Consider the following 27,467-nt stretch of genomic DNA (forward strand, 5'->3'; position numbering starts at 1 on the left):
TTCATTAACCCAACAGACATGTAGAGATTGAACTTTACCTCCTACCTCAGTTGTTATACATGCTTATTAAAATATTATTTTATTGGAAGGTTTCTTTCAAGTAAAATTATTGTCTTGATGTTTATTTATATATATATCTGTGCATGTAATGTCACTGGAGGGCAAATTTTCAAATGTGGTTCAATAAATAGTTGAATGTGAATGAAACTCTATCCGTATCTAAACTTCCTAAAATATGTAGTAATTCACTGCAATTTTATTGTAAATTTTGAATGAAATTCGTTTATATAATCTTACTCTTTTTATAAGCAAGGGATGACCTGCCATGACTACTTGAGACATCTAACATTCTGCTGTATAATCAAGGATAAAGGCACAAGGGTGAGGCACATGTACTTGTATGCTGCCTGGCATGCTATATTTTGAGAATGACTCCTTGATTAGGCAGCCTTATCCAAATGAAAGGCCATTGTCATTAATACGCCACCCCTTCCTCAATTTTGCCTTCTCCAGTGCCCCAATTGCATAAAAGTTAGTATTATGGTAACCTTGTTATCAAATGGTAACTACCATGTTAACACTAATCAAAGCCAATCAAGATCAAGGACTCCATACAAGTTGTATTTGCATGGTAAATCATAATTGTAACTTTTTTATGCAATGGGGCCGATGTATATTAAATCCTTGATCACTGACAACAAACAATTAATGAAACGGGACAAAGGCAGTATTGATGAACTGAAAAACCAGAGTCAAAGGCAGGGTTGGAAGGGATGTCCCCCCCCCCCTCCTCATTTTGAAAAAAAATCTCAATTGAACATACTGCTAATATAACTATAGGCCTATAGCTAGTTTTAGGAAATTGCATAGAAAATTGTCATCTGCACCCACTCAATTTTCAGTTTTGCTCTTTGCACCCTCTTGATTTTAAAAATACTGGACCTTCCTCTGAGGTATTGTGGGGTTGGATTGGCTTGGGTATTTATGACGGTGGGGGGGGGGGGGGTAATATTTCACCTCCACAATAAGAAAAAACATAGTTTCCATTTAAAAAATTTAACAAGTAAAGTTATTTTTAAAAAAATCAGTGACAATGATACTAGTCAACACCAGGGGCTGTGAGGGGGGGGGGGCTGTGAGGGCTTTCTAAAACCATGTACAAAAACATAAAAATTACCATATAAATATGATTATTGCATGGTCAGCCCCCATTTTCAAAACTTCCACGGCACCTAACACCACTTTCCAGAAGGGGCGGGGGGGGGGGACTGCCTTATCCTCAAAAGTAAGATGGCCCCGGGGCCGGCCCCTGTCTCTGGATCTGGTTCGGTATTATCAAGTCAGTGGCATACACAGGGGTGGGGGTTACAGGGGTTAAACCCCCTTCAATTTTTTTAACCCTCCCACCCCCACCACAATTAAAAAAAACACTATTTTTTATATTCAAGTTTTTATTGAAGTAAATCATAACAATCACAATATTTACAAATGATTAGCATGATGGAAAAGCATAAAATCATGAAACATTACAAATAAAAAAGGCAGATTTAAGATTAAAATGATCTATAAGTTTTCAAGAGGGAAGCGCCGAGATAGAAAAAAAAGACCGCCCTTACTAAATTTTTTGAAAGACCCTTTTTTATTCAATTATTTATTTATTCATTTATTTCTTTTTTATTTTTTTTTGGGGGGGGTTAGGGACGACCAAAAATTGAAGGCTAAGACTCTGTTTTTTTTTTTTTTTTGGGGGGGGGTCATCAACATTTCATTCAGCTTGACCCATCCCTCTTAAATATTCCTACTTAGGCTACTATAACAAGTTATTTTTTTCATTTTTTTAATGAGAAAGAGTTTGCCTATTTTTTTAGAGGACCGCCAACTTAAGCAATTCATGCCATTGAAAAAATAGGCCAATGTACTCTCATGGCTTATATGATGACAGCTAGTTAGAAGAAATAATTTTTTTCCATGATCAATCATGATCCGTGGTACATGTACTTGGTATCGTCGACTCGATCTCCCATTCTAAAATAGGCTCTCCCCAGGATCAAGTCTAAAAAGGATCACAAAATGCTGTCAGACGAACGTGAATCGTTTTAGTTGCAACATTTCTCTCAAATTTTAATTATGAGAAGAGTAATGGAATAATTCAAGTAGAATTTTCCTCTAAAACAAATACATTTGTTCAAGTGGTCTCGCTGTGTTTGGTCCGGTCTTGGACCTAACGTTAGATCTAGACCCATTTCCGCATTCAAAGTGTGATCGATGACGTCCAGATAGTTTTGTTTACAAATAAATCGTAAATCGTTAGCGGTGAAGGATCGATTGCCAATTGGTATTTATAAATTTCAATGATTCAAATCTATATAAAGTAAATTCAACATATCGTCATAATTTTTCTGACAAAACTTAACAAAAAATATCTAAAACTTCTAACAAACTTATTTTTATTTGAATTTGTTACTTTATTCATGAAATATACACCTTCCAAATCTTATAATGAAACAATGATCGTGTTATAAGTTCCCAGAAGAAACTTGGCAACGTCAAAGACCGTATATGGTATTTGACGTGCATTAGTCGTACTGGGTAGCAAAAGTAGAAGTAAAAGACAACTAATGATGGGTTATTGATGCCGATCGGATATATTATTAAGCAAGACATTATATCTTTTGAGACGTTGAGAACACCAAATCGGAGTAGTGTTTTTCAAGATATTATGCCTGAAATGGTCGCTCTCTGCGAGTCCCAGGGGCCAGGCTCATTCGCGATTGCACTGAAAATGTCACTAATAAGAGTGGAACTTTCAGGATTTATGTGAATATCATCAAAATGATAAGGATTTTAGAAATTTGGAATGTGATTTCTCGTGAAATTTTGGAGATACCATATGACGATGGAAAGGAATAACCTTAAAAGGTAAGGCAAACCTCCAAAAATGTAGCTTTTTAACACATGTTGAATTGAAATCTTACAGTTGATCGTCGAGTAGTGTAAAAGTTGAAATAGCATATCAGCTGGCTGGGCAGCGCGCGAGGATTTCGTGCGCGCGTACTTGAAAGGGCTTATTTTGTACATAGCCTATGGGAGTGAAACAGCCGTGTGTTGTAGAGTTAGTCATATAGAGTGAATATGTGACATTTCTCAGTCCTTTGCGTTTGCTTCTGGAGTTGGACAGATGAACAAAGCAATTCTGCACGCTCTGTTTAGAGCTAGTCATATAGAATGAATATGTGACATGAATATGTTTCTCTCAGACCTTCTTTGTTATGTCTACAGTTTGTCAGGTGAACAATGTAAGTCTGCAAGCTATCCTTGTAGAGTAAGTCATGTAGAAGGATATGTGACATTCCTCGAACCCTTTCTGTTGCTTCTGCAATTTGTCAGATGAATGAAGTAACTCTGTAAGCTCTGTCGCAGAGTTAGTCATATTGCGTGAATATGTGAAATTTCTTTGTCCTTTTCAGTTGCTTCTGCAGTTTGTCAAATGAATGAAGTAATTCTGTAAGTTCTGTTGCAGAGTTCGTCATACACAGTGAATATATGACATTTCTCAGTCCTTTGCGGTTGCTACGGCAGTTCTTTAGATGAACAAGCAATTCTGCACACTCTGTTGCAGAGTTCGTCATATAGAGTGAATATGTAACATTTCTCTCAGTCCTTTTTTTCTGATTTCTACAGTTTGTCAAGTGAAAAAAGTAAGTCTGCTGACTATCCTTGTGGAGTTAGTCTTATAGAGTGAATATGTGACAGTTCTCAACCCTTTTCTGTTCCTTCTGCAGTTTGTCAGATTTACGAAGTATTTCTGTGCGCTGTCTCAGAGTTGGTCATATAGAGTGAATATGTGCCATTTCTCAGTCCTTTGTGTTTGCTTTGGCAGTTGGTCAAGTGAACGAAATAATTCTGTGCGCTCTGTTACAGAGATCTTTTTAGGAAGAATAGTAGAGAGAAGAAGGGAATGCGAAGACTACTAAACATTTGGTGTGATGCTTACAACAAATGGACTGGTTTAATTAAAGAGTGGTTAGAAGAAACGTTCATGACAGAATCGAACAGAGGTACATTAATGCCAATAGATTGAAACTAGTAGAAGCATTGTAAACAGTTTGGGAGGATATATTCCCATTCCTTTAGTAAATTGCACTGTACAGTCCATTCCTATCCTCATGTTCAAGATTGAACACCTTATGTGATTTGGAACATCAGTGTGAGCTCCAAATGCTGGTGACCATGCTGCAATGTTTTTAATGCAGATTGTATATTTTTGGCATTGCTTGGCAGAGTCAAACCATGCAAAATCTTCTTCTTTTTCCTCTCTGAGTACAGACCACATTCTGTTGTATTATTGTACCCCTACTGAGGTCTTGCCAGGGACTGTGTGCAATACTGCAGTACTTTGGCATAAGGAAGCAAGTTACAAAAGTACCATTTGTTGTAAATGAGCAATGTGTATTTGTCATTTACTTTAATAGCCGTTAATGCAACTTAACAGCATATTTTCTTCGATATCTTCCAAAGAACTATCATTTCTTCCCAAAATTTTGCCACAATGTGCAACATTCAAATGGTGTTTCAGAAACAACATTAACTCAAATTTAATTGATGTGTCACTTGCTTACTTTTGCTAAAGTTGGGCAGAATACACCAGGTGAACACCCTATGCTTTGACTTCTCTTTGACTAATAGTGTATTGTTTTTAACATGCACTTGTTCAGACTCTATTTTCCGATGGAGTTTTTTCCAAATGCATTCACATGTGCACTGAATACAGCAGTTGTGCACGCTAACACACAACGCTAGCATGAGATTGTAGTTTGCCACGTTTCGATAAGCGGGACTCGAAGCCCTCACGTTGAGATCATGCAATATCATCCGAAACAGGCACTCTAAACCAAGTGAGCTTTGCTGCTTCTTCTCTCCTGCAACATGGAGCGATGTGTTTCATTCATGCTCTGGTTGTCTACGCACCTCATGGATGTGACCGAATTGGCCATGTACAATACCATATAAATGGTCTCTTTGAGGTGTACAAGATCAACATATCTCCTATTTGGTTGCCCTGTGCACCTGGATGTCACTTTTCATACTTGTATCTAATATTTTATTTAAAGATCCATTCATCATTGAATATAATGTACTCTATTGTACTTGTATATTCTCTCTTATGATTGCGTTTTTCCAAACCTGTGAGCACAAACACCTTTGATGTTCGTTGACAATGAATCCATTCATTCCAATTCTTTTTACCCCCTGCAACTAGCCACCAAACCAGAATCGAAGGAGACCCAATCAGCGGGTCACATCAAGCATAACTTCAAGACCCTCCCAGATGGTAGGCTCCTCATTGCAGAGATGGAAGAAGAAGGAGGAGAGAAGGTGAAGGGGAAGAAGAAACAAGGAGGGAAGGCCAAAGAAGGAGGAGCAGTGATTGAGGATTTGGAGGATATGATGGATGATGAATTTTCAAAGGTGAGGAGAAGTTTCTTATAGGAAAATGGCAGAGGGGGGGGCACAAAGATTCAACAAAGAAATATTGCAATTATTTACAGTCAGCGCATTGCTGTTTTGGTCAGGATATGCTACATGGTGCATGCCATACTATGTATATGTAAAATCAATAAGATTACTCGTAAAACATGCATGCATGCATTGGTACGTAAGCATGAATTTTAATCATACTTGACTGTCTGTGAAACACCCCAAGAACTGAAAGATTTTTGTAAGAAGAGAAGAAGAGCTTTTGTGCAGAAAGCATCATCTACATATAGTGGTTTAATGAAATACTGTAGAATTTCTTGATTAGCAAGATGATTCTACGTGCATTCTATTAATATGGAATCAAATTCCAGCCAATTTCTGCTTTATTGAGGATATTAGTATTTCAGAAAATAGTATCTTACTGGAACTGTGTATTCTCTTTGAGTTATTCCTGACAACATTGTAATACTGTATTTATTGTGATTTGGCAAATATTATGGTGGTGGCGGTAGGTGTGAGATTTAAACATTGTTCATTCATGTTCTTACTGTTTAAATCGTTTTGCTTTTGTTCTATATTTTTCATTAGTTTCAAAAGACAACAAAACGGAAGCTTGAGGATCTCAGTATATCAGATGATGAAGACGAGACGCCTACCAAGTACAAAGGTCAGCAGCATCATAAGTCTAATGAGTCTTTTTTTTTAGTACACACTTAAAATTTTATGTATGAAATTTTGGTAATGAAGTCAAATAAATCACATGGGTAATTATATAAAATATATATTCCCAACTCCAGTATTTTGGGCCTTTCGAAATGTTTTTTTTTCTACTCTATATGAACTGTAAATATTAAAGTGAAGTGTTAAAAAAAATTGAGAAAATTTGGTTTGGATGTACATAATGATTTATTCCTTGATGGAATTGACCATATTTCAAAATTTATGAGGTATTGAGCTAAAGAATTTAGAGGTGAATATTGTTTTACCCTGATTTTTTTGTACATTTAAAATGAAAAACTATACATCTTGAGATTTTTGTTTCTTATTTAGAGTGTATATGTAGCAAGATATTAAGTATTAAGGTGGTTGCATATACACATAGGTGTGCAGTGATTTTTTTACACTTTTGAACCAACAAACATCCTTCTAATTACGGATATCCTATATTTGTCCCCGATTTCTTTTTCTCACATGAAACTCTGTTCATATCATCCCCAAACAGCTGGAGGGAGCGGTATCCATCGTCCTATCGGGGTCCCTAAGAAAGAGAAACCCGTCATGAAACCTGGTCAAGAATATGCTGCTAAGGTAGGATCAAGTCTTTTATAAAGCTTTATGATTTAGTGCCATGGTTTTGTCTATAAGTAGTCATTAAACTTTTTTGGTTAGGTGTTGCAGCCTTCTTTTTTGAATTACCAAGACAATATAAGTGCGATAATCAAATTAGTAAGTGGTATTGGCATGTATGGAAAGCTTATTCAAAACATAGTTTGTGGGGGCCCCGTCTTACAAAGAGTTAGGATTGATCCAATCAACCTCAACTGTGGACCGCCAGCATCTAAAATGCAAATCTGTTCAAAACATTTTCAAGATATATATATTCATGCATTCATCATTCTTTTGAAGATTTAGCTTTATAATCTTTGCTTACCAAGGAGATGGATTGATTTCCATAAAGTTGCGATTGATTGGATCAGTAATTCTTTGTAAGACAGGGCCCAGAATGTGCTCCTATAAATATCTAATTGGCTCATGATTGCATTGTGTATTTGCTACATCCTGATGACTTAAATTCAAGAAAGAAATTGTGTTTTTATTATCAAATTATGTTGAATGAATTGAATTAAGAATTACACTGAATCTTTGACCACCAAAGGATAACAGAAAATGTGACCTTTATAGACAGGTGACTTCTACAGACAAATACTTACCCACATAACATGCGTCGGTGGGAATCGGGTTTTAATTGTCACTGCAGGCAGGTGGCTGATATAGAGCGGGGGTCATTTAGGCCCCATTTACACCTACATATGTGAACGAATGTGTAAAGACAGAAGTGGACTGACGCCGCCCCGATTTTGGCCCACCTCTGGAGGTGGTTTGAGGTCGACTTTGAGATGGCGTTAAGCCACCTTCTCGTATGTGTAAACACGAAGCGGACTGAGGTCGGCTTTCAAGAGTCCCGTGATCCTTGGCTTGCTCAATATTTGGGATACATCATTCATAATCCAGCTCTATTGCATTTACCTTGGTATCGCAGCTTTCAAGTCGTATTGTATGGGTCGCCGTACAGGATGTGTAAACAGGGGGTTGTCAAGCCACCTTCAAGGCGGCATTAAGCTGACCTTTCTGCTATGTGTAAACACGTTTGCGTAATTTTTTAAGTCGGCTTGAGGCCGGCGTGAAGCCAACTCAATGAAACCGTCCTATGTGTAAATGGGGTCTAATATCAATCTGATTGTATATCTAATGTGTCAATTGATTTCAGTGGCTTTGTAGACAGTAATAGTAATTTCTGAATGACTTCTGTGAGTTTTTTTGCAATATCTTAATCCTGCTTGTTATTCCAAGAATTTAACCAAATCTGTGAAAATTGTTTTTAATTTAAATTTACAGAAAGCTGGCGGTGACATGAAGAAGAAAGGGAAGCAGGATCCATTTGCGTATCTTCCACTCAACAGGCAGCAGCTGAATAGAAGGTAGGAATTATAGCAAAGAACAAATCATGACTGCCTTGAATGCCATCTCTTCCAGTGCAGGCACAAAATTCTTCATTTTTCGGGTGCAACTTTCACAGCCTACTGCCTGAATCTGTGGTTACACGACACATGCTCCTGCGACATTTTCTCCTGCGACATTTGCTCTAGTCCTAATACTTTAGAGGCATAGGGTTAGAGTTAGGATTGTAAGAGAGTGTTTGCTTCAGAAATTAGAGAAAAGATTAGGAATAGGGTTTGTTTAGATTTGGTTTAACATGTAGATTTTCCATCGGAGCAATTGTCGCCAGAACAAATGTCATGGAACAAAATATGCAGCATTGAATAGGCATTAATATTGCAATGAATGTAGATTTTCTACGGCTCTTTATTTATCTTCAGGAGTCTTTTGAACATTTCAGGGGCAAAATCGCCCTAGGCCCTCGTGTAATTTTGTTCGGGTTTCATTGATAATTTTACGGAGCCATTTAACCTGTATGTCTCTTTATGGGCTTCTTTCATTACTATGAAATTGTTTTAAATTCAGTACTGTGATCATACTGCATGTATGAGTTTCATAAAAATATTTGTCATATTTTCATCTTTCAACAGAATGAAGAAAAAGGCGGCCGGTCAGTGGAGCTCACTAAGTAAAGGAGGAAGCAAGATGGCAATGAAGAAAAACAAGTCAAAGAAGAAACGATGATGGCATCTGAAGGAACCCCTCTAGCAGAGAAAAAAACTGAAATCAAAACTAGAATTTGATTGCTGTTTGCATTTAGTTTTCATTTCTGCACATACTTCCATATTATATCACTGGTGTTAACATGCGATCACACCACATACAGCACAGGGAACTCCTCGAGCAAAGAACTTAAAATGTCTCCTCGAGTTGATAGTTGTTTGCTTCGAGACTGTCTCTGCATGTGCTTCCATATATCCCTGTTGTTTACCATACGATGTCACCACATAAATGTGGGGCTGAGTCAATCGCATCAAATGATGTGTAGGAAAATAGGTGTTGAAGTGCTGAAAACTGCCATGATGGGTATGTGGCCGCTGTTGTTCTGGGATAGCCTGGACACAGATTTCATATAACACCATCAAAACAAACATAATTTGATGGAAAATATTTTCCCTTGGTCTGTCAGTTTACATGATTTGGGGGAGCTTTAAATTTTACTTTGAATCAGATCGCACTATGATCTGACAGCAACAAAGTTGCCAATTTATCTTAGTGCTATCGCATCACACACATTGTAACAGCACAGCAACCCGCTGCATCTCCAAGGCACCTCTTTTACGCATATGCTGTCTCTGCTGCAGCAACACGGTAAATTTGCCACGACATCATCTAGGACAAATCTGATCGACTCAAATTATCAAAATCGCAGAAGAATTTGGGCATTTGGGTATCAACCTCAACAAATTCTGAGTTAGATTGAAGCAGTATAGAGCAGTATTTGTGGTCAACAAATAGTGATGAACTTTTCATAATCGACAATATTTTGCTGTTGTCTCGTTACCGCGATATATTAACATAATCACATAACCATTATCGAATATTCGATACCACATAATTTCAATATCGATAGATCGCCCAGCACTATTTGTGTAATTCTTGCTCTTTAGCTTATGAAACATTAATTTGCTTTATTACATGATTTTCATTTAAATTATTCATATCTGTATTTGTATAAACAATACATTAAGTGCATGTAGAGTTTTATGTAAATATACATGTATTATCATGACTAAATGACTTTGCCTTCAATTGACTCTTATTTTATGTAATTTCTACCAAAGAATGATTAATTTATTGGAATTGAGTGTTTACAAGTGTCGATGAATTCTGATGATGCAATTCCCATTGTAAATTACACTAAGCGAGATAAGAGACGGAAAGAGTGAGAGGGGGCCGGGATAATGAATTTCAGAGCTACCAAGTCTCACACATTATGCGTGAGACTCAAGCATTTTGGACTCTTGTTCATCCCCTCAAATCTCTGTCTCACGCAACTATCACAGCCTATCCCCATATACATTGTTCACAATGTCTGTGATCTCACTCAGATTCACAGAAATCTCACCCATAGCTGGTCTTTGAACTTGGCATCTCTGGAATTTCAGTAAAACATTCAATTTGCAATCGGACTTTATTCATTTCAAATCTTTTTAAACCAAAATATAATCTAATATTAGATTTTATTTTTATTTTCAATCATAAAAATAGAATATACATGTAGTAATACTATACAGAACAAGGAAATGGTTATGCAACCCTTAACCCTTTGAACCCGATAGGCCGGAATACCGGCCTGCCAGAAAACATGCAAATACCCGATATGCCAGAATATTCCGGCTACAGCCACGTGATTTCAAAAGCATGGATTCTAAATGTCAGGTGATCTTCTAAAATGACGTCATCTTTCTAGTACGTGTAGGAATATTTAGTCGATAATTTCAGTCAATGTCGGCAATGATTTCGGAAGGATTTAGCTTCAAAAATGGCCAAAATATGCCACTTTTTTGTGATTGCTCGTGTCGTAGGTGCGGTAATACGTGGTGAGTCACGTGCTTACTATGGGGAAGCAATTGGTATATCTCACTTTGGTGAAAACAGTGATTTTGAGCCCAAAACAGACACTAAATTTGATATTTCTGATCGTAGACTAGGTCTACGAGAAGCCAAACAACTTCAGCCAGCTCGGGCCGGGTACTAGCGGGGGGAAGGTGCCGTTGGGTCTCGAATCATGGGGGATTGTATGAATGTGGTCGAGAAGTCATTTATGTGCAAATAATTCAGGGTGTATGTCACGACCGCCCCAAATAATTCAGGGTTCAAAGGGTTAAGAGACATGGCTTGTGAAAAGGGGCAAGAACTTAGTATAAAGAAATTCAAATTATCTATATTTAATGAGAGTAAATACAAGTACATGCATCATATGCATTCAGAATTATACATGTACAATACATAGAGAATCAAAAGATTTCTGATTAACATAACAATTTTACATAACTATACAAATATAAAATATAGGCATGATTTTTCTCCACAGATTAGCAGATATGAATGGATCTTGAAATCTAATCAAGATACTGATATAAACCAAACAATATTGAAAACATGAAAATTGAACATGTTTTAATACATTGACTATTTCAATGATGCTTGCACTAACAAACTACCACCTGTGATAGGGATGGTATTGAAATATCCAAAAAAATTCTGAATAAATCCTGAGAAAAGATGGTTATTCATGTCTACTAAAATGTTATTCTAAAATGCATAACAACATAAATTTCCAATACCGAACATAACAAAATATATACTAAAGTTGATATGACAAAGCAGCCTTTTTAAAAGGCTTTTGACATATGGCTACTCCCTGTATTAGTACATAAATTAATACAGTCAATCAATTCTATAATCAACAATCTCGTTGATAGGGAAATGGCAAGATTTTTTTTCTACATTTTCCTAAATTTAGTGCTATATAAAATATTTTTTATTATTAAAATAGATTTCTCATAATTTCTGTAATTTTTTTTCATGCTTCATTGAATACAATAAACATGAAATATTGGTAAAATAGTATCCAAGAATTATAAATGTACCTGAATTGTACATGACATTCCTGTTGCCACATCAGTAGGCATATTACTGTTTGCATGAATGTGATACACATGCAGCTTAGGCATGTATTTCTGTTTATAAATATGAAGGCATAACATAATTAGACTCTTGAATTGAATCATTTTGTTTCTCTTTGAATGAACAAGACGGATTTCAATAGAACATCGGTTACATTGATATAAATGTATCATTTCAGTCTTGAAATTTGTACATGCATATGAGTAAACCAAAGTCCTACACCTTGTTGCTTACATTTGCACAACACATTTTTTTCCTCCTCCATTAAAGCTTGTGTATAGTTTTGGTAAATCCACCAAAATGCACCTATCACTATTCCAATTCATTGCTAGCTAATATGAATCGATATGCCCTATAACAGTTATGATGTGGAGGATATGAAATGAAAATGTGTTTTACAGGATAAATTTTGCGATTTTACATGGAAATTTAACTTGATCGGGTCACCCGATCAAATTAAAATATCTGTGTGTTTTTGTCTTTCAATTAAATCCTATTCCAAATCATGGAATGGGCTGAAACTTTCAAGATATGATCTTTGTCTGTACCTTTTGGATATCTAATCACTAAATTTATAAGATAAGTGCTTGAATGCCCATTTTTTTAATTTAAAACAAGCATCGCGGAGAGAGGGCGCTATATATCCAAGATTTGAATATTTGAAATTTTCTCAGAGAAGTGCAGTTGGAAAAACATCTAACGGTATCTACGCTTCAGTAAGACTGTCATATTGATATTCGATTATCAATCACATTATTGACCCTTTACCAAAGCTATACACAGGCTTTAACACTGAACAAGGTACAAGTATATTACAATAGGACATGTATTGCATCTATATGAATCTATTAGTCTTTCATATACTGTATATCATGTATCAGAGTCAATCAAAATCCAACACTTACTATCACACACACACGATTGACATCATGTATAGCATTCAAGGAGGATATGATATGCCATTTATTCTGCAACATAAAATGGTGCAATTAAATTAAATTAATTGCTTGTATTGATTGTTGCATAAAACCATTCACATAAATTTACCAGACTTGAAGGGAAATTAATGATATTACCCTCACAAAATGTTTTGAATGGGATATACAAAGCAGTTCCTGTTCTCTGTACTCACATCTCATTGTACGTTACTTGTCACAATTCAAACATTTATATGCTTTATTTCAACCCCTGGTGATAAGCTCTCTAATAATATTAATAATGTAGAGTATTTCTAAAGCACCAAATCCACATGGATTCTGTGCTCAAGGCACTGAGAAAAGGAAAGATTACATGGAAAAGACAAAGAATAAAAAAAAACACAATCATGACAATGAGAGGAAACTACTAGGAGGCAATTTTAAACAAATGGATCTATATTTGAAATATTACGGATAGAATATTTCAACTGGCAACTGATTCCACAAGAAAGGTCCAGCATATGCAAATGTGTAATACCCCCCCTCCCCCGATTTCTTGGATTTGGGAACTGCAAGCAATTTGGAATCAAAAGATCTGAAGCTTTCTGTATTTTAATGGGCATCCACCTTATATATCAACACCCAATTTAATTGTACACATGGTAAATATATATTTTTACTTCTATACATGAAGGTGGATTAAATGAAATGAATGGTAACAAAATGAAATCACTAAATAAAGTATTTAGTTCATACTAAAGGGAACAGGCATATCCATTTTGTAATCAAATTGTCATATTTACCCTGTATTGCCTAGATAGATATTATTCTGTATGGCATTGTGGTTGTAAACATGATCTCTACAGCTACCTATGTACATGTATCAGTGGTGGATGAGGTAAGGAAACACCCGGCCTGACCCCCCCCCCCCCCCCCTTCAAGTGAAGACATTTTTTGGTGACCTCCATTGAGTAGTGAATACCTTTTTATTTTGCTTGTTGAATTATTCCTGACATAAATCATCTTTTTTGTTGGGGGGCATTATTCATTTTTTTCTGTACAAAAATGCCCCCCCCCCCCCGTTGGAAAATCCTGAATCAGCATTTTGCATTATTGTGTATTATATTACATCATTCATAATAAGGCAGTGGAATGGAAAGCGCCCTTTCTCGCTAAGTGCTGGTTAACCTTGGAATGATCTACACGATGCTTTGAGTCTCTTCATGGCTGAAAATAAAACAGAAAACGTTTGTTCAATGAATTCAGCTACACTTATTAAAACAGAACAGAGTAACAACTCATAATCACTTCAAGAATCACATGAAGACTTCTATTTCTCATGAGGGTTCCATGACATTTGCTCCGGCGACAATTGCTCCGATGGAGAATTGGCACATTAAGCGAAACATAAAACAACCTCGAAAACTAAATAAACCCTAATCACAATATTTACATTGTTCTGAACCAAAAACTCTATTGCAATCCTTACTCTAATCCTAAGCCTTCAAAGATATTAAGACCGGAGCAATTGTCACAGGAGCAAATGTTGTGTCACCCTCATGAGTACCAACAAATTACAAATAGAACTACATTCATAAAATGTGATATTGCATCTGTGGTTTGAAGCCGTGGTTTGAAGCCATGGTTTATGCTTGCTTTCATGCACTGATTACACTTATCAGCATGTGCATGTACATAAAGACAGTGTCCCAAAATGAGTGCATGATTCTATCACAGGGCTAGTTATTAAGGTTACTGTTATTAATGACCCACTTTTCAAAATCAACACAATGAGAGGACCCATTAATTCAAAACAGTGGGCTCAATAATGCCATGACCTCACATGCTCCAATTTAACATGCCGAGATTAAAGTGCACAATCAGCATTGGATGCTTATGAATCTACATGAATGCGCTGATTAAGTGTAATCACTGCATGAAATTTGCATTGAACCATGGCTTCAAACCATAGATTCAAAACAACTTTGGTGAATTCAGGTCTGAACGTCTCAGTAGGAGCCTTGGGGGAAAAAGGTTTTCGATGTCATCATGTCATTTAACGATCCCCTAATATTTTGTGTTTTGTCTAGATGTAGCAATATGAGGATTGGAAGGGCATGCAAACATTGGACCAGAATTCCTCTTACAAAAGTTTGGACAAATGTACATGTAGCTCAAACTTTTTGTTCAGTAGCTTAGTAGAAAAGCTGCCATAAAAAAAAATGGATTTTAATCACCTTTGATGAGGATCTCCTTTGGTAAAGTATGGATGATCCTCGCCCAGCCATACTCGTTGTAATAGAATGACGAGGCTGGTGCAATGGCGATCCCATTGTCAAGGCAGTGCATGGAGAACGCCATCTCAGATTCCTTGGTTGCATTGGGGATGAACTGCAGAAATATGAGAAATAAATCTTTGAACCTACAACTACAGATGAATGGTGTTTCACAGGTTAATGATTTCAATTAATGCGCTGGTGTGATGTTAAACTCACTGTCACAGCAAAACATTGATCATGTCAAAAGGCACTTTATAAAGCTCTATTTTCTGTTCATATGGATATTTAGGGAGCGCAATAGTGATTTCATGTTTTTAAAAATATAGGTGTACAGCAAATATGCATGCATAAATCACTTGAAGATTCCTTTTCTTTTTAAGTTACAACTGTAATATAACAACTTGAACTTGATCATAATAAAAATGGTTTCATTACATTTGCTCCAGCAACAATTGCTCCGATGGAAAATCTGCACTAATAAGCAAAACATCAAATCTAACTTCCAAAGCTAAATAAAACCCTTATCATTATCTTTAAAATATTCTGAACCAAAAAGTCTAATACAATCCTCTACCCTCTGAAATGTTAAAACCCAAGCAAATATCATGTCTCCGATTAAAATACATTGAAAATATCATGTTAATGTGGTTAGAGTAGCTGTTATAAACAAGTAAATTAGAGTATATACCTTTCTAAAGTCTGCCCATAAGAATAAGCCAGCAGCTGGTTTCACATACTGTACCCCAAGCTCATCTAATGTTTCCTGCACGATGTTGGAAGATTCGAGTAACATGCTTTTCTGGGTTGACAGGTACCATTTTAACCATTCTGAATTTTAAAAAGAAATGTAAATATTCGATAAATCCAACATAGACTTTTAAAGAAAAAAACACAATTTGAAGGGGACAGTGATCTCACATTGTCACGCTATTATTTGCGCTATTATTTGTGTCTTTATACCCATTAGAACCCTAATAGGCATTTTTGTTGGTGTTAGATGCCGCCGCAGTCAGAAAAGCAGTGGCTATAGTCTCACTCTGCTATGCAGGCGAGACAAAAAGGAACCATCTAAAGATTTGCATTGAAAGTAGAGGGGCCTGTAGAAAAGCATACGGTTCAATCTTAAACGATTTCATTTATTTATACATTTTTTAATATAATTTGTTTTCTATACCTTTGTCTTTTAGAACTTTTGTCACAGCAATCTGGAGAAACAGAGGTACTTGATAAAAATCCACCAAAGCAATCAGGGCAGCCAAGACACTGGGATTCCATGTATATGCTACTCCTACCGGACTACCTGGCATTCCAAAATCCTGAAAGAAAAATACGAGGGAGTAAAAAGTTTGAAATCCTACTCTATGAGTTGGTGAATCCCCAAATCGTTGCAAATCACTTTTCCAATTTAAGTACAGGTTATATGAATGAGTATGCCCCAAAGCAGTTATGATACAGAGGATATACATTTTAATGGTATTTTATTTGACAAATTTTGTGATTTTACATGAAAATTTATTTTTTATCAGGTGTTCAATCAATATCAATTTTTCTTTTTGTTATTAAATCCTCTTCCTTTGCATGAAACAAGCTATAAATTTCAAGATCTTTGTCCTTAGATTTCTGATTAACCAATCACTGATTTTTTTTAAAGGCAAGAGCTCAAAATGGCCTTACCTTAAGAAAAGTATAAACATTGAAGAAAGAAGGCACTATAGATCTTCAATTTTCAAATAAAAAAAATTAATGGCCTGTAAACTTTTGTATGATTGGAACGTTAAATGATACTGGAGAAGAATTCACATTAGTAATCTGTTTATGTTAAAGCTTTAGGCAGGAATTAATTTATGTACAATTTATAAAAAGAAGAAAGCCAGACATGTGGGTGATGAGATAGAGGGGCAGTAGACAGACTGTTTCACAGGAAGCTCCAAAGACAACATAGTGGAAATGTTACACGATAAACAGAAAAAGAAAATCCTGTCCAACTTCATATCTGCTCTCTTTGAAGGTTATCTCCACATGTATATGCATGTTGCCATTATATGTGCAATCATGATTCCTTGCACTGGTAGGATTTCAACTTAGAAAAAAACAAATATGAATGATAAATAAATATAGTGTTGTATTTTATTTTCAATGTAAAAAGACCATCATTTAAATTTAATTATCCTTTAGGAGACTAACTCTAATGAATTTAATGAATGAAGAAAAACCTTAGCCATTCCCCATAAGACATGTGTCCTATCCTTATCGGGTAGATCATCTGGGTTAAAGGTGAATATACTCGAACTCTGGACAGAATTATCATAGATACTGCAATTGTAAATCTCATCTATAACACAATGTAGACTGTGCCTGGAAATAAAGTAAAAAAAATAAATAAAAGGAACATTTTACATTGTCATTATAATTGGTAATATGATTGTCAAGATAATAATCAATATAATATTCAATATGATTTAACAAAGGTCAATATAATTCAGCAATTAACAAAACTAGTTTTGTCCTTCATTTAGAAAGTATATAAAAAATCAAACTTTTTATCTTATTCTTTAATTTTTCTGTTTTCATTCAAGATAACTTGATCCAAGATTATCAATCTCATTTGATTTAGTCAGACTTAGACATAATGAAGCATACAATCATAATCAATGACTATCCTAGATGTCACAGTATATTCATATATAATCTATCACATACCATTTATTAGACAAACAATCCTTCATAAAAGATATAAAATTGATTAAAAAATTACCAACAGATTATGAAATCTAAACAAAAAATTAAGAACAGCAAATATATATATTTCAATAGATAGATTTTGACACCACTGAGCATAAATATACTACATGTACATCTGTTAAGAGAATTACAACTTTTAATTTTCATTCCCTCTTTCATTCTTTTGCTTTTCTTCATTAAAATTTACTTTGTGTTTTTACATGGTAGATATTTAGATGCCTATGAGATTTGTAGAACCCTGTGATAATATTTCTGGAAATATTTTTGTTCAGTATTAATTCTGGAAGCAACTTTTGGGAAATAAATAGGCTTTAATTAAGACCACTGAGGGCTATGATTTCTTTTGCTGCCCATCTGTTGACTAGCCTGGATGCCCCACTCATTGGCCTCAAATTTGTTGTCAAGATTTGTGCCTTATTCATCTTTCCAACTTGTGCTGTTATGTGCCTGGTTGAAAATTGGCCTTGACCTAAAACTATTGAAATTTAATGCATGAAATAGTATTGATATTTCAAATATTGTACACTGTTCTTTGTAAAGAGTCTAGCTAGAATGTGCCCCAGGAAGCGGAGGATGTGTGAGCGATCCAGAATCCGATGGCTGGGGTGATAACATTGTCAAATATGATAAGCTATACATAAAAGAACTCCCTGAGTGTTTAAAAAAACAATCCTTATTTAATTTCTTTGTGTTACAGTTGTAAAACTATGAGAGCTTACTTGTGGCAAAATTTGAGGTACTCCATGATCTGTTGTCTGGTGTAAACAGTCCCACAAGGATTGAATGGGTTGACAAGAATAAGGGCTTTCACTTTGTGACCCTATCAAATAAAAATGAAACATTAAAATCATCATTATTATCAAATTGGCAACACATTAGTATCAGCAAATCAACAATTTATTCACACAATTAATTTAAATTTAAAATTGAATGGTTTCATTAAGGAAGATGTTCAAAGGGAAGTTCACCCTGGCCTGAATACAATATGTAGGAAAGCTGCTCACATATGACATCACAAATCAAACAATCAAAATGTTAATAACTTTGTTATTCTTTGATTGATTTTCATCAAACTTTCAGCAGTATTTTCTATTATTTTTTCTGCTATTTTTTACAAGAAACTTTTTATCAGGGTGAGCTTTCCCTTTAATAAGATTTCTTTACATACCTCTTGCTTGGCTTTCTCCAAGGCTTCTTCTAGTAGTTGAACAGTCAGCTCGTATGGTTCTCTTCCATCCGGTTCTGCCTTCAAACAGAATTAAACACATGATAATATACTTGTACACCAAGATAGACATCTTGGATATACAGGTGCTGATCAGGGAAGCATTTCATGAAGGACTTGTCAGATGTTTTAATGTATATACAGTGTACTTCTCTTATTTCTGCTTATTTGCTTTGAAGCACCTTCAGCATTTAATTACAGAGATGGAAAGTGTGATATCAATCACATGTATAATTATAATAATTATTATTATTATCATTGACAGGTCAATGGCCTTTCTGACTTCCTACATCTGCTACATTTTATTTTCATTTCTTTTATATTTCTACCAATTTTTTTTTATTGCTTATACTGTGATCCAAATTCTTTTATTACTCTGTTGTTGTTGTATACTTGTACATATGTTTGTAAGTTTTTAAAGGATGTCAAATAAATGAATTGAATTATTAATTCATTATTATTATTATTCCATTTCACATCAATAAAGTATGTTCGTAAACATCTGTGAGGTCAAGGATACAAGATACTGTAACTTGGATTCATGTATGTTGTTAGAGAGCGTAATAAACTGAACTTCAGTGTCAAAGGCAAAGAATGGGGTCAGATCTACAAAGCAATTGTGCATGCACAAACCAAAAATATTAATGAAGTTCAAAGGTCAATTTTACATAAGAACTTAAATAGATGGTAACACTGCTATCATGATAACTACTATAAAAACAGGGCTCAGCAAAGCCATTCAAGGTAGTTGGCAAATAATGTCAAAGCTATCATGACACAGTTTGAGTAACAATAACATTCAGGAATTTGTAATCTAACATCTCAGTGTGGGAAATACACAAGGGTAACAGGTGATTTTGCCCTCATGATGATCCAAATCACTCCTAAATCTGCCCAAATAGCATGCTTTGGGGCGTCCTTCTTTTCTAGAATCGCCTTTATAGATTGGCCACAAACAGTATTCAAGAATATCTTGAAAATCAAATCTATACATAGGGGAAAATGATGATTTTTTATTACCCACACAATTGCTGGTTGTGCAAAAATAGCCCTTAAGATGAAAGAAATAGCCCCCCCCCCATCAGTAAACACCATAACTTAAAAAAGTAGCCCTGACACTATATGAATTATTTCCCAATCTGATTTATCCATTATACTCTACTTCACTAAATTATGACAGAGCAGGCTTCTGAGAATTTGAATAGATGAATCAGAATAGGTGTACGGAAGTAGAATGTATTATCGAGGGCATAATGAATAAAGGAACCTTGGGAAGAAGAGTTCAGGCCCAAGGAGTAGCAGAGGGCATTTGAACTGTTTCAAGTGTATGTAATAATTCTAATGCCTGTGTATTATGTGTTATATGAATATTGATGAGGCCAAACAAAATGTAATATATTGTAAGTCTCACACTCGGACAAGTATACAAGCATCAGAGTCAGATGTAAGCGCTGTGGGTACTTCCCATCATGGCCTCTTGAGTGCCGGAAGCACATTAAACATGATAGGGCCTATGACCGTTTACATCTTTATTGTACTTGAGTGATGATTAATACATTCATAACACAATCTCATCTCGAAACCTTGACCAGGCATTATATGGCAGGGGCCGCAGAATGGTTTTTAAAGTGGGGGGAGGGCTGACCATGCTAAAAATCACAATCATATGGTCATTTTTATGTTTTTGTACACGGTTTTGGAAAAAAAAGTGGGGGCTGAAGCCCCCACCCCCCTCGGTTCCGCGGCCCCTGTATGGTACTATATTGACCAATTATCACTGATCATTGGTAGATCTACGGGTAAGGCGATATATATGAACTGTCACCGGAGGGCATAATTTATACCAATTCATACCTTACTGCTTAGATAGACTGGATATGTATTAACTTCAGCCTGGTACTTGATGTCCCGTGGTATACCCCCATACATTGGAGAAGGGGTCAACACAGTATCTGAAACATATTTCAAAGACAAGAATTATAGTAACTTACATCATCATCATCATAATTAAAAATTATAATAATAATTTATTATAATGATAAAAAACAATTCTCTGTACAGCTCATATGATATTATATCTCTATGCGCTCCTTGTGGCCTTGCATAACCCCTTGTCTGATTTCTTTCAAACTTACACCGCTGTCTTTCTCTTTTTTTCTCACTTAACACATTCATTTCATCACCAAGGATGGATTTCCCCTTTAAAGCCTATCTTTAATTTTCTTTAATTTTGATAAATCCCTAAATCACTATTCCAATTCATAATTTGACTGAGTGTGCTCTAAAACATTTATGATATGAAATCAAAATGTGATGATTGGATACAATTACAGGTTTTATACCGGAATTGTTTTGACTGGGTACCTGGTTGAAATAAAATCCTCAACATATTTTTGTTATCTAATACCCCTTCTAAGGCATGGATGGCCTGAAAATTTGTTCAGGATATAATCTTTTCCTGAGGTATCCTTACTACCCCCAATAAGAACATTACCAAGAGAGGGCACTAGGTTCCAAATTTAAATTCTAATGGCTTTAAAAATCCCAATTTTAATTCCAATGGCTGAACAAAACCTTGAATAACAATATTTTTTGTAATATATGTATTGGAATATATATGAAACTTGAGTATATTTCACATTATTGACCATCAGAGGGGTGTTTCACAAAGATTTAAGTATGACTGAGAGTCGCACACCAACGCGTACATGATATGCAACACACAATCTTATTGATTGATACGCAGTTAGTGTGCGTCCTAATGGCACGATCTAACCAATGCGGTCAAGCCTTTTACACCGCACGCAACTAGGCATTTAGGTAAAACTTTGATCTAAGTCACACTTAAATCTTTGTGAAACATCCCCCTGTTTAACTGATAGACTCACCCCCAGGATTGCAGAGTATAAATGCCATCACATTTATTACAGGAGTTACTCCAGCCATGATCACCATCTAAAGTATGAAATACAACATTAAGAATTGCATTTACAGTGCTGCAATATGTAGTGGAAGGCGGGGTAAGTTGTGACAGTTTTTGCTTTTTGCATGTTAGAATTGATATGATTAATAATCTTGTCGAAATAAGTACCTTGCCTTGAAATTTAATTCTTCTGAAATATTTTCCACCTATATATAACTTTCTATCCCCACACTGAAAGTCATCGTGACCTTTGAAAAAAACGATGTCAAATGGCTCAACTTGCCCCATATATGGGGTAAGTTTGAGCCACCTTCTGGGGTAAGTTGAGCCACAAAAACTATGTACAAAATGTATGAGGGGAGAACCAGCATGTCAATTTTTTGTTTAAAGTCTTCACTTGCCAATTCTCTATAAATACTAACATCCTTTAAAAGGAAAAGAGCAGTCATGTAAATTTGCTCCTTTCAGCCAGCATTTCAATCGATTTTATGGTTTGTTTGTTTTTTAAGATACATTACCATAGGAATTACCATGGCTCAACTTGCCCCATGCTGTTTGGCTCAACTTACCCCAGTCCGATCTTAGTGCGATAATTTTGTATCCACACATTTATTATGCATCCATCATATAAAAGACTATGACAAGAATGAAGATCCATACCTGGACAAATAATGTTGTTATCATGTCTTTATTATATTTAAAGACGTGTGTGTTTATAAAGCACTTATCTATTTCACACTCTTTTTTACTTTTTTGACTGAAATTCACATTTTTCCCTCTAAAAAACTACTTTTTGTTTCAAAGTTGAAAACAATGTGGTGGGGTTAGGGGTTATGCTATGGGTCATCAATACATGACACCACCACAATGTCTGACTCATTCATTATTGGCCTGGGGCTGGTGGCTCAACTTGCCCCTATGCTCAACTTACCCCGCCTTCCCCTACTTGATAATTATCTAATCTAAACCGTGTGCTTTGGTTTGGATGATTTTGCCTAGCTGTGTTGAACAAAAGCATATATCACAAAGCAGCAAATTCTGACAAACACCCCCTTGGTCCATGTACAAATACTCTAATCAATAACATTTCTTGAAAAGTGGAAAAACATTCACACTATCACAATGATTTTTTCAGGATCTTTTTTTTTCCTGAATTGAGCCTATATAATATGGAACATACAGAGGTACAAATGACCATCTGAAAGGGGCGGGGGGGGGGGGGGGGCTGGGAATTGGATCATCCTCAACAATATAGACATAGAAAACAAAATTTAAACTGTTTAAGTGTCAAATAATCATTTTCCCAATTAACTAACACCAGCTGGTGTCCCGAGAGAATCAAACCCTAAGCCGTTATTAACATTATACCTAAAGTTTGAACAACACTACAGAGTGTTCTAAGTAACAACAAGAGGTGTTACACCCATGGGAGTTCAAATGGTAAATTGCCAATCCGTCTACTGCCAACTCATCCACTCACCACATGGTCTACTTTCATTTAGTCTAATATGCCATTGCATCCATCAACATTTCATCTAACAACCAGTTTGTCCAATAACCATTTGGTTCAATCATCACTTCATTTAAACACCGTTTCGTCTATGACCATTTTGTCTCATAACCAGTTGGTCTAATATCCACTTCATTTTGCACAATTAGCACTTAGTCTAATTACACAAAACGGTTTATGGACTGAATGGCTATTGGACCAACTGGTTATTAGACGAAATGGTGGGTGAACGAATTGACAATGAGGCCATGTGGATAGTGGACAAACTGATGGTAGACCAAATGATAGTAGACGAGTTGGTAATTGGACAAATTGGAATGAGATGACTTGGAAATAAACGGTTTAAATAACACTGCAAATTTAAAACTGGAGTTAAATGACTTGTGTGGTCACCTACGACTACACCAGTTAACAACATATGTTTGCAGAGTATAATAAACAAATATGAGTACGACCTACCTTCTCAGGATCAAGACCTTGCGCAGCATTGGTCTCAGCTGACAAAAATTCTGCAATGACTTTGCGCATGCAGGCAGCCCCTTGACAGTGACTGGGATAGGGCAGCATCGAGGAGTCCCATTTCTTTAGTTCCTGCTGGTTAAACTAGATGATGAAATTCAAGATAATTAAAATATTGGTTTGATCATGATACCCTACTGCACAGCAGAGATGTCAGATATTTCCTCTACCTAATCTTAACCCCCCCCCCCCCCTCTCTCTCTCTCTCATGATAGGGTAATGGGGCCTATTTTGAGACAAAAAAATATTTATAATTATTTGATTACGGTCTTTTTTCAAAGTTGATGTTCCTGTAACCATGGACATGCAGGGGCCATGGAAGTGGGGTGGGGGGAGCTTCAGCCACCCCCATCCACTTTTTTTCAAAAAATGTAAAAATGACCATAGGATTGTGATTTTTTGCATGGTCAGCCCTCCCCCCCACTTTTGGCTCAGCCCCCCACTTTGAAAACCGTTCCACGCCGGGGGGGGGGGTCCACCCGACCAAAAAAGTGTTGGGATGTGCCGTGGGCGAGACAAAAAACGGGTGCCTTGAAGCGGGCTTATCGTAAAAAGGAGGGTCCTCGGAACATGCTTTGGAACTACAAATGTTTGTGAAAACGGGGGTCCTTGGAACGGATCGCCAGCATGTGAGTGCGTATGCATCCCTATGGAACAGGCATGTGTGTATGATGGAGCTAGCCGCCTGGTGCGCTAGCACAAAGGCGATGGTCGGACAGTGCTCTGCGGCCGCTTTTCACCAAAATTGCAGCTCTTTGTATCAGATCAATGCGACCGGAACCGCGTAACGAAAAATATGCGAAGCTTTGGAGCGGATTTCTTTTTTTTTTCCTCGATAAGAAGAAAATGCTATGCTTTGGAGAGGCTTTCTTTGTTCTTTTTCTCAATAAGACAAAAATGCTATGCCTTGGAACGGAAATTTGAGTGTAAAAATGGGGGCACCCTCCGCGGCACATACCCGCTATGCATTATATACTGATTGCCCCCCCCCCAGAGTTCCGTCACTTTCGTGGCCCCTGACATGTATGATCATGTTCTATTCTCTCTAGCTGTCACTGCTCTAATTGTTGTGATATCATTTTATGAGTAGTAGTATACAGTGTTAGTAGCATTAGTAGAATTAGAAGTAGAGTGGTTGTAGTAGTAGTAGTAGTATTAGAGTAGTAGTAGTAGAGTAGTAGTAGTAGTAGTAGTATGGTATATATTAGACCAAAAGCTTCGGTCTCTGTTTTGTTGGTTGTTCAGCTGAACTTCGTTGGCTTCACTCACCAAATACAGAGACCGAAGTTCTAGCGCGATCTGTACAGGGGACTCAATGGCCATATGTTTATGTACTTAAGATCGGATAAAACGGGGAAGTGAATTTGCGCGACAGCTGAGGTAAGTCACTGTTTTTGTTCCTTTTAACTTCATTTTTCTCTGTTTTTTGGCAATAGATGCCAAGAGGGAATATAAATTTGCACTCTGGTCACTATAATTTTCGAAATTTTTATTCATTAAAGACAAAAATTGAAAAGCCCCGACGGGGGATTTTGCATTGCAAGTCCCCTAATGGTGGCTGTACGATAGCGAGCCGTCTGTGTACGAGGAGAAATTTAAAAAAAATGTTAAAAAACTCCTCGAAACAGACGGCTGCCAGCTGTCTAGGTATATATAGGCCTCGTAGTATAGTTGCTGTAGTAGCAGTACTATAAGTACATCAATGATTTTATTTATCATCATCATTATAATCATCATTTATGAGTCATCATCATCATCACCACCATGACCATGCACCATCATCATCGTCATTTTTATGCCCTTTGCAGGATAATTGGACTTGCAGCCTTGGGCATACAATACATTCTGACAGAGAGAACAATTTTGAGGGAATTTTCATGTCAACCAAGGTGCAAATTTGATGATGGCAATTTTTCATCTTATAGATAAGACTTAATTCCATAATTCTAGTCTATTGTAATCTGTTATGCCAGCCCAGTAGTCAGTACACCCAACTATATTACCTTTTCAGTAATAACATCTTTCACCGCTTCATTGTAGGCTGTAGACAGGTTAATGATGCCCTAAAATAAAAACAACAGAGAGAAAAAAAAATACATCATAATAAATTTCAATCCCTCGATCTCGAATGGCCATAGCAGTGCAACGATGTTAAGAAATACTAGAAATAGATGAAGCCAAAACTCACATCCTTGTTATCTTCGTGATACGGATTTTCCGTCATTTTCTCAAACAGAATTTTCAGTGGAAAATCGAAGGCAAACATATTCCTGGCTCTCTGAGAAATAGCATCGGTGGATACAAAATTGGAACTCGCCATGTTCTCTGATTGTGACTGTCTATGATCAACTCAACCAACAGAAAGAAATATCTCATCAATTTTTCGTTTTAGTCACGTAAATGTAGCGTCTTTCGGCTCGGCTGATTACTCCAGCGATACGAGGACCACCACTGACCCATATAACTCTATGCACTGACCCCAGTGCTGCTCCTGATCGATCCAGCCAGTTTGTACTTTTCCAATGTCGCGGCCACGTCGGCGGCCGCCGCGCCAGGCACAGCAGTTAGCTGACAGAACTCGACTTTTTGTTTAGAGTCGCAAGATTTGGGGCGTGGTCAGCGTTGGATGGGAGGGGCTTATTACGTTTGGTCATTAAATTTTGAGAATAAAAAAATTGAGATCAAGGGAAGGAAGGGGGACTGAAATAAAAGGGAATGGAAAAGAGAAAAAAAAGGAAAAAGAAAAGAAGAAAAATAGATAGGAAAACAAGAAAAATAGAAAGGAGAAGGAAGAATTAGAGGAAAATGAAGCAACAAAAAGGTTACAAAATGGAAGAGGGAAGGGAAATAAATAAATTATTAGGTCCCGAGCAGGGTAACGAGTCCGAGAGCTAAAACTAGGGAAACGGAAAATAATATGAAGAAAACGTGGGATTGGGGGATTGGGCCCCGGGGACAGTCGAAAATATTGATGTACACACATTACACACGCGTGACCAAAAAAAAAACGCGTTTAAAGGAACGGTTTTTAAAGTGGGGGGGGCTGACCATGCAAGAAATCACAATCACATGGTCATTTTCACGTTTTTGTACACGGTTTTGAAAAAAAAGTGGGCTGGCTGCCCGGGGGGCCACTTACATTGACGAGTGGATACCATGCGCGACCAAAAAACACGTAAAAAGGATGTCTTTTTCACGATAGGCACGTACATACGTAACGTGATAAGGTGTCAAAAACACAAAAATAATGAAAAAAAGGGTATCTATTTCGCAAGGAAAATTACGTGTTTAGGGTCGAATTTGCGGGGATGATAAAACAAAGATAGAATGTTTTATAAAGGATGTCTTTTTTACCCCAACATTTCGTGTTTAGGGTCCGATTTGCGCGAGGTGTAGAAGGTGGGGTCGATCTAAACCAAATAGCCGACGACCGAAGGACCCGTAACAATAAAACATTCCTTTACTTATTTAGGGGTTCATTTCAGGGAACATTTGCCAAGATTATCATTTTCTTTGCAATACT

General features: G+C 36.4%; 2 protein-coding genes across 2 annotated transcripts in view; one reads left to right on the plus strand and one right to left on the minus strand.

The window, feature by feature from the left end:
- The window catches only part of LOC121425343 (RRP12-like protein), a 55,277-nt gene extending 46,369 nt beyond the window's left edge, over window positions 1-8,908 (plus strand). The window contains exons 24-28 of the mRNA XM_041621371.1: window positions 5,261-5,469; window positions 6,067-6,145; window positions 6,701-6,786; window positions 8,095-8,177; window positions 8,787-8,908. Of these exons, the coding sequence (XP_041477305.1) occupies window positions 5,261-5,469; window positions 6,067-6,145; window positions 6,701-6,786; window positions 8,095-8,177; window positions 8,787-8,880 (551 nt within the window). The 3' untranslated portion in view covers window positions 8,881-8,908. The remainder of the gene's footprint in view (window positions 1-5,260; window positions 5,470-6,066; window positions 6,146-6,700; window positions 6,787-8,094; window positions 8,178-8,786) is intronic.
- Window positions 8,909-13,840: 4,932 nt separating this feature from the next.
- On the minus strand, window positions 13,841-26,396 carry LOC121425683 (1-aminocyclopropane-1-carboxylate synthase-like protein 1). Its single transcript, XM_041621843.1, has 12 exons — window positions 26,133-26,396; window positions 25,948-26,007; window positions 23,885-24,028; window positions 21,881-21,947; window positions 20,847-20,944; window positions 18,936-19,013; window positions 18,487-18,587; window positions 17,239-17,380; window positions 16,200-16,341; window positions 15,714-15,853; window positions 14,984-15,137; window positions 13,841-13,973 (listed from the first exon to the last, which is right to left on the minus strand). The coding sequence occupies exons 1-12, from the start codon at window positions 26,262-26,264 to the stop codon at window positions 13,930-13,932; spliced, it is 1,302 nt and encodes a 433-aa protein (XP_041477777.1). The 5' UTR covers window positions 26,265-26,396; the 3' UTR covers window positions 13,841-13,929.
- Between the last annotated feature and the right edge of the window lie 1,071 nt (window positions 26,397-27,467).

Source organism: Lytechinus variegatus, chromosome 12 (genome assembly GCF_018143015.1).
Source record: "Lytechinus variegatus isolate NC3 chromosome 12, Lvar_3.0, whole genome shotgun sequence".
Classification (NCBI taxonomy): domain Eukaryota; kingdom Metazoa; phylum Echinodermata; class Echinoidea; order Temnopleuroida; family Toxopneustidae; genus Lytechinus; species Lytechinus variegatus.

Excerpts from the sequence above, each read along its gene's own strand:
- LOC121425683 (XM_041621843.1), bottom strand. The coding sequence starts at position 26,264 with ATGGCGAGTTCCAATTTTGTATCCACCGATGCTATTTCTCAGAGAGCC. Across the intron at positions 24,029-25,947 it reads AAGATGTTATTACTGAAAAG|TTTAACCAGCAGGAACTAAA; the intron begins GTAATATAGTTG and ends TTCATCATCTAG. Across the intron at positions 17,381-18,486 it reads TACCTCAAATTTTGCCACAA|GCACAGTCTACATTGTGTTA; the intron begins GTAAGCTCTCAT and ends CTTTATTTCCAG.